The sequence below is a fragment of the Zonotrichia leucophrys genome, chromosome 1 (genome assembly GCF_028769735.1).
Source record: "Zonotrichia leucophrys gambelii isolate GWCS_2022_RI chromosome 1, RI_Zleu_2.0, whole genome shotgun sequence".
NCBI lineage: Eukaryota > Metazoa > Chordata > Aves > Passeriformes > Passerellidae > Zonotrichia > Zonotrichia leucophrys.
This window is the reverse complement of record NC_088169.1, coordinates 15,275,597-15,288,000: the sequence shown is the minus strand read 5'-3', so window position 1 is coordinate 15,288,000 and position 12,404 is coordinate 15,275,597. Positions and strand designations below refer to the sequence as shown.

General features: G+C 44.8%; 2 protein-coding genes across 6 annotated transcripts in view; one reads left to right on the top strand and one right to left on the bottom strand.

The window, feature by feature from the left end:
- Nucleotides 1–4,765, top strand: part of CNKSR2 (connector enhancer of kinase suppressor of Ras 2) — a 209,482-nt gene extending 204,717 nt beyond the window's left edge. For 4 of the 5 annotated variants that reach the window (XM_064707352.1, XM_064707362.1, XM_064707373.1 and 1 more), the window contains one exon: nt 2,035–4,765. In XM_064707352.1, coding sequence (XP_064563422.1) covers nt 2,035–2,250 — 216 coding nt within the window. In that variant the 3' untranslated portion in view covers nt 2,251–4,765. The remainder of the gene's footprint in view (nt 1–2,034) is intronic. The other variant, XM_064707394.1, reaches the window with a different exon arrangement.
- A 1,182-nt stretch (nt 4,766–5,947) lies between these two features.
- On the bottom strand, nt 5,948–7,735 carry KLHL34 (kelch like family member 34). Its single transcript, XM_064707009.1, has one exon. It carries the CDS (start codon nt 7,733–7,735, stop codon nt 5,948–5,950), a length of 1,788 nt encoding a protein of 595 aa, XP_064563079.1.
- Nucleotides 7,736–12,404: the final 4,669 nt, after the last annotated feature.

Genomic DNA, 12,404 nt, shown 5'->3' with positions numbered 1-12,404 from the left:
GAAACAAAATCTCAGTGCTCTCACACACATCGGGGCGACAGGAGTTTCACGCCGTGATTGTGGGTTTGTCCCACGGTGGGGTCACACCACAGCTGGGTGCAGCACCAGCAGCCTGCTGCCGTGTGAATTGTCTCTTTGTTAGTGGTTTTTGGTTCCTGAGATGCATGATACCAGTGGCTTCCTGCAAATGAAACTGCTTTCCTTCAGGGAAGTCCAAAACTCAGCACAGCCTCTTGATCCTCTTGAGCAGTGCTTGTGTTTGTGCTTCTCTGGAACTTCTTTCCTTTGGACCAAGCAAACACAATTTTTTCATTCTCTGACTATGAGCTGTATTTTCTAAGCCTGTCAGCACTCTTGTTTGGGCTGTGATTGGTGTGAATCATTGTTATGTACATGAGACCAATAATGGGAAATGCAATGGCAGCAAGGAGCAAAGACAGATAATTGTTGTTTTCTGCACAGAGCAGCAGTGTAGAGTGACACATGCTTGGTTTGCAGTGACATCATGGTAACTTGTCACTGGCTGTGTTCCAGCCCAGAGCTCCACCTCTGCCATACTCTTGGCAATTGTATCAACCAGTAGCTACTGCTATTACCCAATCAATTAGTCTTTCTTTCCATCAGTAACTTTGATTTCTCCTTCCTGAATGCAGCCAATTGCACTGGCCTGTTGGCACTGATGTTCTGAACTCTCCTTGAATTTTATTCTGCATAATAATATCCAGAGACAGTCCTCCAAACTGCTTCTGGCTCATGATGTCCTATCTTCTAATTAATGAAAGACCCCTGTGCTCTCTATCCTGTGATAACACAAAATCATTCTTCTGTCATTGAGTATGAGCAGCCTTGGCTGGTAGTGCAAAGGTGTGTGGGACTAGCCACAATCTGTGAGAAATAAGTTATGGCAGCTCAAGCAGAGATCTGGTGATCAGGAGTTCCCATGGTTTCTTTTCCACAGCTTGCTCTCAGCTTGCCCTCTCTTTCTGGAAATGAGTATTCTAGCAGATAGTGTTAATTTGCTGTTGTTTGCACAGCAATGAAAGCACTGCTTATGGAAGATGTCTCTGACCCTTCTGATCTGTCGCATCATGCACAGCTTGGTATTTCCCCTTGCCATGCTACCCAGAAGGATTTAACATACTCATAGCATGGACGTGGAAAATGTGAGTTAGCCATGAGGAGTGTGAAACCCATCTTGCAGGGAGCTTGGAGGGGGGATTGCTGGTGGCCAGGCCATTCATGTGCTGAGGAGCTGTGCTGGGAACCATAGGTGTGTGTTAGCTGTGTTTCCAAGGATTCTGGCTGTGGCATCCAGCTTCCTCCACTTGCAACAACCGTGAGTGGCTGTGGGTACATCTGAGGCTTACTGTGACACTCAGCTCCATGAAAAGTCACCAGAGAGGGTTCATGGTACAGTCACTTCCCCTGCCTCCATGGGGCACAATGAGGCACCAGCAAGTGTGTTATATTTTCCCTTTTTCTGCCTTCTCTCTGCCACATCAGTGGTAGAAGAGGTTGCAGCCAGCAGCAGTGGATCTGCAGTGAAGATGAGCTCTCATTCCCTGGGTCTCCTTGCACAAACCTTTGCAGTGCAGTGCTCAGGTGCCCCATGGCAAGACTGTAAGGAGGTGTAGCTGTGCTGTGCCTGTGTCTGCATCCCACACACCCACACAGAATTTCTGATGTGATCAAGAGCAAACACATGGCACTTTGCTGTGTGAAACCCATCCTGAGAAATGCAAGCAGCTAACAGTAAACAGGGCAAGGCTTTGTCTGAACAAGGGGGCAAGTGGGGGAATAGGAATTCTCACTGAGGGTTCTGGACAAGGCAAGGGAAGCCCAAGTCCCACAGGGGAATGTGGGACTGTAGAAAGGCTCCTGTGTGTGAGTACTCAGAGATCAGAGAGTCCCTGTGCTTTCAGGGGCTCTGAGGCTTGAGCTGTACCCTCCATTCTCTGCTTCCACCCACATGATTGATGTCGTCACTGACTGATCCCTTGCATTAACTCTCTGCTTGTTCCTTTTCTCTCACAGGCCAGGGAAGGAGAAGTAGCCATTATAGATAAAGTTCTGGATAATCCAGCCTTGACGTCTAGAGACTTTCAAGAATGGAAACAAATGTACCTTGAACTCTTCATGAACACCTATGAAAGCAGCCCCCGGAGGGACTCTGTTAGTACCTCATCAGAGGTTGAAGCACTTATAGGCTCCTTAGCACACACTCACTCTTACATAGAAACACATGTATGAAGGTCTCTCTGTCCATTTGCTACACCCCAGCCCTTTACTTAAGTGCACAAATTAGTTTTTATATCAATATGTGAGAGCTCTAGTAAATTATATTTTAATGTTACTCAGTTGTGTGAAACCTTCAATGGTCAACGATACCACTTCTTTAATGAGGATTTGTATATTTTATATGCTACCAATGCTCTGCTTGTGTTTACCTTCTGTGAATTAAAAAAAACATGATCTTTAGCTATTGAAGAAAAGGATTTAAAAGCATTTTTGGAAGACTGTGGCCTTCATGCAGGAAGTTCACATGCTATAAAGCTTTTGTTATCAAAGGTCAGTTTTACAATGATATTTTATATTATATAATTCCAGTATTGCATTGCATTTTTGGAGTGCAGGTACTGTTTTGGTGGTGGAAGAAAACCAATTTTTATATTTCATGAGAAACTCTAGGAGTTTTCTTAAATAACAGGGAAAAGGTGTAATGCAGCTGTTGTGTTTCAGTTTTGTCAAACACATAAAAGGGTAAAAATCAGCAGACAAAGAAATGACTAATGCGAGTTTGTATCAAAAGGTTAGGTCTTATTTCCTTGTGCTTTTTTTAAAGCCTGCTGCTTAGGTTTACCACCATTGCAAAGGGATGCTGGTTTGTATTATAATTAAGACCAAATTGTATGTTGTCTCTTAAACACATTAGGTTGATTTACAAAAAAAAAAAAAAGTCATGGTACTGTGATTGATGAAGCTTTTGCACTGAAGGTATCAGTATAATGTGCAGATTTTGCAAAAGAGAAAATACAGATTTTCAACATCCTTGGTAGCAGCATTTCTTTAGCCCAGAATAGCAGCAGTGGAAAAGGTTTCCTCTGAGATACTTTGAAGATTCCCACAATAGAAAAGGAGTGAACAGGATTTTTCAAGTAGTTTCCTGTGTGTTTTCTGAGCTGTGAAATTTGGCTGTATTGTATGCAGGGATAATGTGTGATGAGAACAGAATTGAGTATGAAACCTGAAAAATAACCAAGGAGTAAAAAAGCTTCTGGTTTGCTTTTGAAGGGGAAGGGATGTCTCTGGGCTCTGCTGAGTTCACAGGCCAATAAAAATGTTTTAAACTTCCATGAGATTTGTTATCTGCTGAAGACAACCCAGTGAATATGAGGGGAAGTAGCTCCTTAGAGTTCAGCACATGCCTGAAATAAAAGTGGGAGAGAACTCTTAAATCATATGTTTACTTTTTATGAACTTGGTTCTGAGAAATGTTAAGAGCATGACACAATATTTCTGCTGCTGTTCAGTATTTTGCTGCATAAGTTAGGACTCATGACATAATTTACTAATGCTCATGTGGAAAGAAAAAGCCTACTTTATACTTTAATGAGCTGTACTCTTAACCAACTTGAGACTATTGCCTGTACAGCTCAGTGAATGTACTTTAAACTTTATGAACTCTGATATTTCCTGGCAGTTATATCCATGAAGGGATGAAGGAAAGAATGGATGGATATATTTTCTTTCTTTCTTTCTTTCTTTCTTTCTTTTTCTTTCTTTCTTTCTTTCTTTCTTTCTTTCTTTCTTTCTTTCTTTCTTTCTTTCTTTCTTTCTTTCTTTCTTTCTTTCTTTCTCTCTCTCTCTTTCTTTCTTTCTTTCTTTTCCTTCCTTCCTTCCTTCCTTCCTTCCTTCCTTCCTTCCTTCCTTCCTTCCTTCCTTCCTTCCTTCCTTCCTTCCTTCCTTTCTTCCTTCCTTCCTTCCTTCCTTCCTTCCTTCTCTTGCGCTCTCTTTCGTTCTTTCTTTCTCTCTCTCTCTCTTTCTTTCTCTTTTCCCCCCTTTTACTTTCTTTTCCTCTTTCTATCCCTCATTTTCTACCTTGTTATTGCTTTTGGATTGCAAATGTTCTGCAGATTTTGCACAACTGTACAGAAGAGTGGCCTTTCTGTAGCCCATTTTCAATAATCCTATATTCAAGTTGTCTGGATGACAAATCATGTATTAGCATTTGTATAGAATTCTGGATCCAGTGTAAGATTTGTACTATTAGAAGAATATTGTTTGTATAAACTGGACATTTATTTACTGCATGGGTACTGACTTGTATATTAAATTTGTGAGGTTTTTGTAAATTTCTCTTCAAAATGCTTGACTTGAAATGGATTGTGCTATTGTTCCAAGCATTTAGATTCTCTTGCTATTGTTTTACTGGACCAAAAGCAAATATATTCATATGAAAAACTCTTTATATCTGATGGATGTATATGCACATTGTGTAGTTGATTCCTTGTCAAAACCAAGGCAGTTCAGAAGACTTAGATCTGTTGCTATGCAACAGCCATTCTGCCTGCACTTTACATTAGTAAAGTTAGCTTGATTGCTTTAAAGGTGAAAATTCAACATTACAGTTTTTTAAGCTAGTCTAGTGACAAAGAACATGTGTCCTCTCCATTGTGCTGCCTTCTTTTAAGACTATTAAATGTTCTTCTATATATATTTTTGTTGTATTAACTCTCAGCCTAGAAAGGGAACACTGTAAAAATCAAGTACAATAAATTTAGCTTTTAAATGAACATTTATGGCTCAAGATTCACTTTACTCTGTACCAGGTTGATTCTGTGGCATCTGACCAATTTGTCTGCATTTCAAATATCCATGTATCTTAAAGTGCCCCCTTGTGACTTCAAACACTGCCAGTGTGGCCAAAAGGGAGTGACACTATTGCTGATTTGTATGTAGGCAGACAGTGAGTAAAGACTTCTGAAAACCTTCAGTTACCTCCCTCCCCTTTGTACTCTTTGATGAAAGTCAACCTTTTCTGACTGCAGGGTTCTGTCGTGCAGCAGTTCAACCGCAAGGAAGCATTTTGCCCTTATGAGCAGGTGTGATAAAACAGCAAATGGTGCCAAGGTAAATGCCAAGGTGTCAGTGACATCCTGTTACTCCTGTGAGAAGCTTCTTGGAGGCTAAGGATAAGGATACCCACTCAGTTCTGGCTATCTAAGCTAACACAGGGCCGGGACGCAAAAGAAATGTACATCACCAGTAGTGTGCATCTTTAAAATAGCACAAAATAAACATCTGGGAGGTGTTCTACAACAAAGGCCACTGAGAGAGAAATGGCTTCTATCAAACAAACACTGTTTTAACTTTCAGCTGTAGCTGAGTCTACGCAGTGAAAAGTCCATGCCTCTGTCCAGTAATTTCATGCTAGTTAGCTAAGACATTCTTGCCTAGTAAGTAGTATATCAAATAATACCTTTTCCTTGGCAATACTTGCTACTAATTCTTGCAGGCATCAATTTTCTAGTCTTCATACAGCTCTCTTTCCTTTTGCTTAGCCATAGCATAAAACTCAATAGCACTTACCAGCTGGGAAAATTACCTCTGATTAAGAAAACAGAAAAGACAGATTATATTTTTTAATATTTGAAAAATCCCACTTGCAACACCTACTAATTGCTATCTAGGTATTATCCAAAAGTCAAGGATTACAATTCTCACTCATCACCTCTAAGCAAGCTACTTGTTACATCCTTGCTCAGTGAGATCAGCTTCCAGCTTTATAAATCCTAGATGTGTTTCCTGTGCTGGAGCCAGATTCTCTTGCCTGTTTCCACCAAGCATTTGGCTTATCCAAGCAAAACTTCCACTCTCACATTCAGAGCCACTGCAATTTTCACTTCTCCAGGACTGCCCTGGGATGGACATTCCTCAGCATGGGAGCTCAGCAGTTGGGCAGCTTCTTCTGGTGGCTGTCACTGTCCTGCTCCTCGGCCACCTCGGAGAGCTGGAGCACAGCACACTGCAGCCCACACCAGGGCAGAGGGGCCTTGCAGATCTCCTCCCAGCCATCATTGTCGATGTCATAGCCAACCACGTCTTGTGTGGAGACCTCCAGGGAGTTTTGCCACTTCTTTCCCCCAATGAGAAGAGCTGTTTCCTCCACCACTGCCAGGCCGTAGGAGAATCGATCGTAGACCAGAGGTTTCAACCGAGTCCATTGGTTTTGATCCGGGTCATACCTTTCTATTTCAGAGAAAGGTTCATATAATCCCAGAAAGGTGAATATGGATCCCCTGATTGTTGCCATCTGATGCCCAAACCGAGCAATGCTCATTGGGGCACGTTTCACCCACTGCCCTTCAAGTGAGCTCAGAGAATAAACATCATTGCTTGTGCTGGCTGGGGCCGAGTACTTGCCCCCAGAGATGTATATGGTGTCCTTGCAAACAGCACTGGCATGACCATGGATCCTGCATGGCAATTCCCTGGCCTTGGTCCATCTATCCCTGCTGATGTCATAGACTTCCACAGATGAATGCAGCGACCCATCCTCGCCCCTTCCACCAATGGCAAAGATATCCTTGCCTAGGACACAGCAGGAAAACTGGCATCTCTTTTCCAGCATGCCCGTGATTTGGGTCCATGTGTTAAATCTTGGATCATACCGATGGACCTTGTTTGTAACCAATAAGGTCTTTCCAACTTTAGCATCACCCAGGGTACCAGTTTGTATTTCCCCCCCCAGGACGTAGAGGAAGTTCCCCACCACGCACACGCTGTGGTTCTGCACCCTGTCCTGCAGCTGGGTGAGGGTTCTCCATTTGTGGTTGTAAACATCAAAGGCCACCACATCGGTGACGAGCCCCTCACTTGCTGTGCCTCCCCCCAGAAGAATGATCCGAGTTTTCTGGTTCCTCAGCATGGTGGACTTATCCTGCAGGACAGGCTGTTTGTATACAGATGTGTGATAATTTATTGCTTTTATGATCATGCACTTAATACCTGCTGAGAGGGACACTTCTGACTGTGTGTAGGTTTTTCTCAGCTCTTCCACTGGGATGAGACCATATCTTATGTGCTCTAAAAGGCTGCTTGCATGATCCAGCCTGGATTTATCCCGCTTCAACCACAGCAGGACAAGATTCAACAGGCGGCACTCTTCCACCATGGGGAGATCTGCTGATTGAATCACTGCTAGCAAAGACCTGAAGTTCAGCTCGAGAAGTCCTGACAAATCCAAGTCCAGCAGCTTCCAGACATTTTTGATAATGTATTTTTCTGCAGCTGCTAGGGCATCTGGCAGGTAGAACTTCCTGGCCACGTTGGCAGAGTAGCAGCAGTTTTCCAAGGCAAGATTTTTAACTAAGTACTGATTGCACAAGCCGATAGCATCAGTCACTTGCAAGTAGCTTGCAGCTTCCAAGGTATCCTCCAGGCTTTCAAAGGAAAGGGGCAGCAAGGATGTGTAAATGAAATCCAGGATGTGCTGGAGCCCAGTGGGTGAGACAACTTGTAGGTGAATGACACTGGCTTTGGACTCTTGGGTATAACTTTTGAACATGGCTCGGAAGTAGTCGCTGGAGCATGCCAACAGGGACTTGTGTGCAGGAAACTCATTTTCTTTCACTTTCAGCAAAATGTCACAGAGAAAGCCCTCTGATCTGAGGCTCTGGTATTGGGCGAGCACGGCGGTGCAATGTGCTTTGCAGTAGGACAGGAAGTAGCTCATGGCAGACAATGCAATGCTTTTCCCTTGAGCTATTAGAGCTAAAATGCAATTAGATATTGAAACAGCTGCCTCACTCAACAGCCATTGCTTGAATGCCCAGCAGACCTCCAGCTGTTAGAGAAAAGCCCAGCCCAACCCAAAAAATACCAAGTCAGTCTCTTGCCTGGCATAGGGGGACAGTTAGTAGTTTTGTAGTGAATTCAATTCATTCCTTTATAGAGAAAATAGCTGAGTGTGTATCAGCTGTGGGATGCTTACTTTTCTTGCCTCCACACGTTGCACAAGGATGAAGGGTCCACTGGTGTGCCCAGCACTTGCTTGGCTGGCCATCAGGTGACAGATGAGGGAGCTCGATGACGGTCCCAATCAATGGCTCTCCGTGTCTGCTCGGCCGTCACCCCCAACCCTTCCTGCTCCACGGGCAGATCCCAGGGATCCTCTCTGGCTGCCAGTGCGTGGCTCTGAGCACACACAGATGAGAAGAGAGCACCGACTTTGCTCCTCTTGTTTGTATTTTGAACTCCAATCAGTTGAGACGTCACCAGCCCAGGACAGCAGCTCCTTTCCGTCCCCTTTCCGTCCCCTTTCCGCACGGCCCTGGGAAGCCTCAGCCGAAGATCGAATCAGCACCCAGGGATTATTATGGGAACATTTTCTGAGCCCATAAATCTTTCCCCGGCAGCCACTAAGACAACCAAAATACCGTGATTAGTCACTGGTCCGATTTGACATGCATTTCTGGCTCTTTGCTTCACGTGACACCTCCGTGGCTCACAGCTACCAGAATAGCCACAGGCTCGTCCCCTCGTCCCCCTCGCCTGGGAGCCACCCCGGGCGGGTGAGAAATGGGGCCAGAGGAGCTTCCAGCGACAGCCACGGCCAAAGCAGCTGACTTGGAATGACCTGGCTGGAAATCACAAGGGTAACACATTGACACAGAGTGGGGACAAAAATAGATTCCCCCAGTTCGGCCATAATAAACCAAATTCTGTTTATAGAGGAGACTTTGCATAATTGTGCTCTCAGTTACCAGCTGGGAGCAAACCCGGAGCCCCCAGGAGTGGGCCAGCACTGTCTCTCAACTTTCTCACTCTCAGTTTGTCCTAATTAGAGGCACTTATACAGGGATTATCCCTGATTTTCACCTGGGCACTTCAGGGTCTAATTTCTACCAGGAATAGCAGCTCTGGGCAGGCTACACATTCTGACCTCTTAAAGCTTGCTTTTATTTCTTCTTTTTTTTTTTCCCTGCGTAACTCTGGGTGAAGATGTTCAGGAATTTCCTCCAGACACCTTTCTTTTCAAATTAAACACCCTCAGGACTTGCAGACCTTGCCAGGGTTGATAAATCCTCATCATTTTGCTGCACTGTGAGCCAGCAGACTTGGGAGCAGAGAAGGATCCCACAGGACTGGAAAATTTCACTTTTTGCTTAAGCCCAAGGTAAAGCCTTTTTACTATATTTGTTTATATTTATTTATGTGATGTCATTAAATTCTGGCTTACCCCTGTAGCTGAGCAGTGTTTGGAGCTGACTGGATCCTAATATGGGCTGTGCATGCTGTGTGACTGTTCCAGTGAGCTTAAACTGTCTTGCTAAACAGACTGATACCTACACATGCTCTGCTCTGTTTGTGGGGAAGGACTCCAAAAACATCACTTTTTGTTGCTGTAGAGCTCTGAAAATTGATTTCTTGCTTGAATCCACTTCCCATCATGACATTATAGACCACAAATCAGGATCTTGCCCTTTGCTAGCAACACAACATGTGTGGGCAGTAGGGATGAAGGAGAAAAGGGATGCTCGCTTCTTTTTCCCAGCAGTTTTGCCAGTGTCCAAGCTGGGACAACTCTAAGGTATTTCAGGTGTTAGTGAAACTGTGCAGGTGATTCCAAGCTTCAGTTTTGATACTTCTCCTGTTCTGGAAGTAGAGAACGAAGGCCAGGTACCTCTGTCACCCTTGGCAGTCACAAGTCCTAGTGATGAGGGACCAGGCCTTAAATGCTCCCACTCCTAGAGGTGCTGCTTTCCCCAGTTAAACCCCAGCAGGTACCAGATTTCTATAACATGAGATGCAGATAAACCTCCACTGTTTTGAAATAGCAGGTGGGCACTGCACATCACAATTTCCCTGGAGCCTGAGATGAGAGGCAACAGTTCCTGTCTTCCACCAGCCTTAGCCTGTGCTGCCATAACTGCTCTGACCCAGCCAGAAGTGCTGCACAGGGAGAAATGGGGAAAACCCAAAAGCAGAGCAGCAGAGAGGCCTCTGTGGCCCAGGCCAGGCTGCCAGCCTCCCTCACTGTGTGGTCTCCCAGCAGATGTAGCCCAGAAGAGCTGAGCATGGCTGGGTGCCTGGGGTGCAGCATCAGGAGGGATCCTGGGCACAGAGCAGGGCTGCTCTGCTGTGGGACCAGGGCCAGCAGCCCCAGGGCACTGCTGAAGGGCCACATGTGCTGGTACCATGGAGTACCTGGGGGCTGAGGACACATAAATCAATCCACTTGCCCTGCATCCAGATTTACCAGAAAGAGGTCAAATGTATGGCTTGGCCAACTGAGGGTATTGCCAGCAGCAGCCAAGGAATATTTCTGACCCCCATGTGACACTCCTGCCTCCCAGGGGATGCATGCCAGTCCAAGGCAATGTGTCTTTTCCTCACTCCCAGCAAGGCACTGCCTGGTCTTGCACCAGTTTGGCTGGAATGTGTAAAGTGCCAGCACAGCTCCAGCCACAAAATCTGTAATTTCAGAGGCCAAACGAGGCTCAGCCTGAACGTCCCTGCCTGTGCCCAGAGTGACTCGATGTTAACCCCACCAGTTGCACATCACTTCCTTTCTGTTGGGGAAGATGAAACAGGAAAGCCTTACAAATATGATTGCCTGGCAAAATATTTTGAGAATATAGAAACTATAAGCGAGATTGAAATGAAAGCAAGTTTTGAGATCCCTTAGTTACTGAACAACGGGAAAACAACCGTGTGGCCGGCTGAAGGTAATCCTGTTTTGATGAAACAAGACCCTCTGCTTGCAGACAGGTCCAAGAGTCCGAGCAGACCCTGCCAGCTTGGCAGAAGAGGTCCAAAGAGTAGTTTTTAGGGTTTAAAATGTAGCACAGTATGGTAATGTAGTGATTCTTATAGGTTGTATAGAAATGGTATAGGATTTGTATATTGTACTACATTGGTTAAGTGAGAATCAGAATATTTAACACAGACGATGATTTATTGTATTGTAACGGGAACTTCGCTGTCTTAGCTCTTACCTCTTAGTTCTTATCTCTTGTCTCTTACCTCTTGCCTTTTATGCTCTTACCCTCTCATCCTCTCTCCCCCTCTCTTCTCTGGGGCCTGAGCTGTGGCTGGCAGCTCCCAGCAGGGCCCTGCACCCAGGCCCTTTGCAACAAACCCCAAATCCCAGCAGGGCCCTGCGCCCAGGCCCTTTGCAATAAACCCCAAATCCCAGCAGGGCCCTGCACCCAGGCCCTTGCAACAAACCCCAAATCCCAGCAGGGCCCTGCACCCAGGCCCTTTGCAACAAACCCCAAATCCCAGCAGGGCCCTGCGCCCAGGCCCTTTGCAATAAACCCCAAATCCCAGCAGGGCCCTGCACCCAGGCCCTTTGCAATAACCTGCAAGTTCCAGCCCTGGCTGCAGAGCTCTCTCGTCTCCATCCGTCCCGACCGTCCTACCCCCCATCAATCCTACACCTTTCCAAATGAATTCCAGCTGTGGGTGGCTGTTTATACAGGTCAGCATCTGGAGCTAATTTAACTGATTTAACACCAGTGCCAGGTAAGCAGGTCCCATAATTGTATGCAGACTTGCTGTGCTATTCTCTCTCAGACCTACTTCATCTTCATGGCAAGTCAGCTAATGGAAGTAGTAACAATCATGATCCTTATAAAGCTGTTTATTTGCCTGGAGATTTTTTTCCTTTGGCTTATAATTGAAATAAAACCTCATCCCTTCCAGTCCCTTGCTCTGGAGTGATAAAAAAATTATCATTATCAAAATGAGGTTTTTCCCTGCTTCACTTCCAGGCAGTCAGCCTTGTCTAACTAGGGAGCCTGCTCAGCCAAGACCCTCCTTTGTCAACAAACAAATTATCTTCATGCAGAAGTTCAGGTCTGCAGCACCTTTGGAAGAATATTTAATGTCCATTAGTGAGAGAACAGATGGTGACTAAACAGCTGACTTACAAATCTCAGCACCAGACCTAGCACTAAGTGGGATGCAGTGAAACCAGGATCTTGTTTTCCTTGGGCATAATTTGGAAGATCAGATCTAATGTTTGACTCACTAGATGATGCTTAAAATTAGGGAAATATTAGTGTTTCAATGATGCTGATTTGTTGGGAATAGATAATATATTTTTAATCATGTGCATCATTTAGACTCTAAATTAGATTTAGACTTCAGGCTTTCAGCATATTTTCTGTTGAAGTGATTGCTCTATTACAGTAGGCAGCCTGAAATAAAAAACATTCAGATGTGTGCTGTGAAAAATGCTGGCTTCCACACATGCAGAGGTTTTTTGCTATAGAGAATTGAAAAATGGCCCAAGTTACAATGCCATGTTCAGTTTAATATTGCAAGTAGGCCATTGGTTAATAAACAATTGAATTATTATTTTAAATGCTGCCCATTATTTTTAAGGGTAAAGATTA

Coding starts and splice junctions, on each gene's coding strand:
- KLHL34 (XM_064707009.1), bottom strand. CDS start 7,735: ATGAGCTACTTCCTGTCCTACTGCAAAGCACATTGCACCGCCGTGCTC.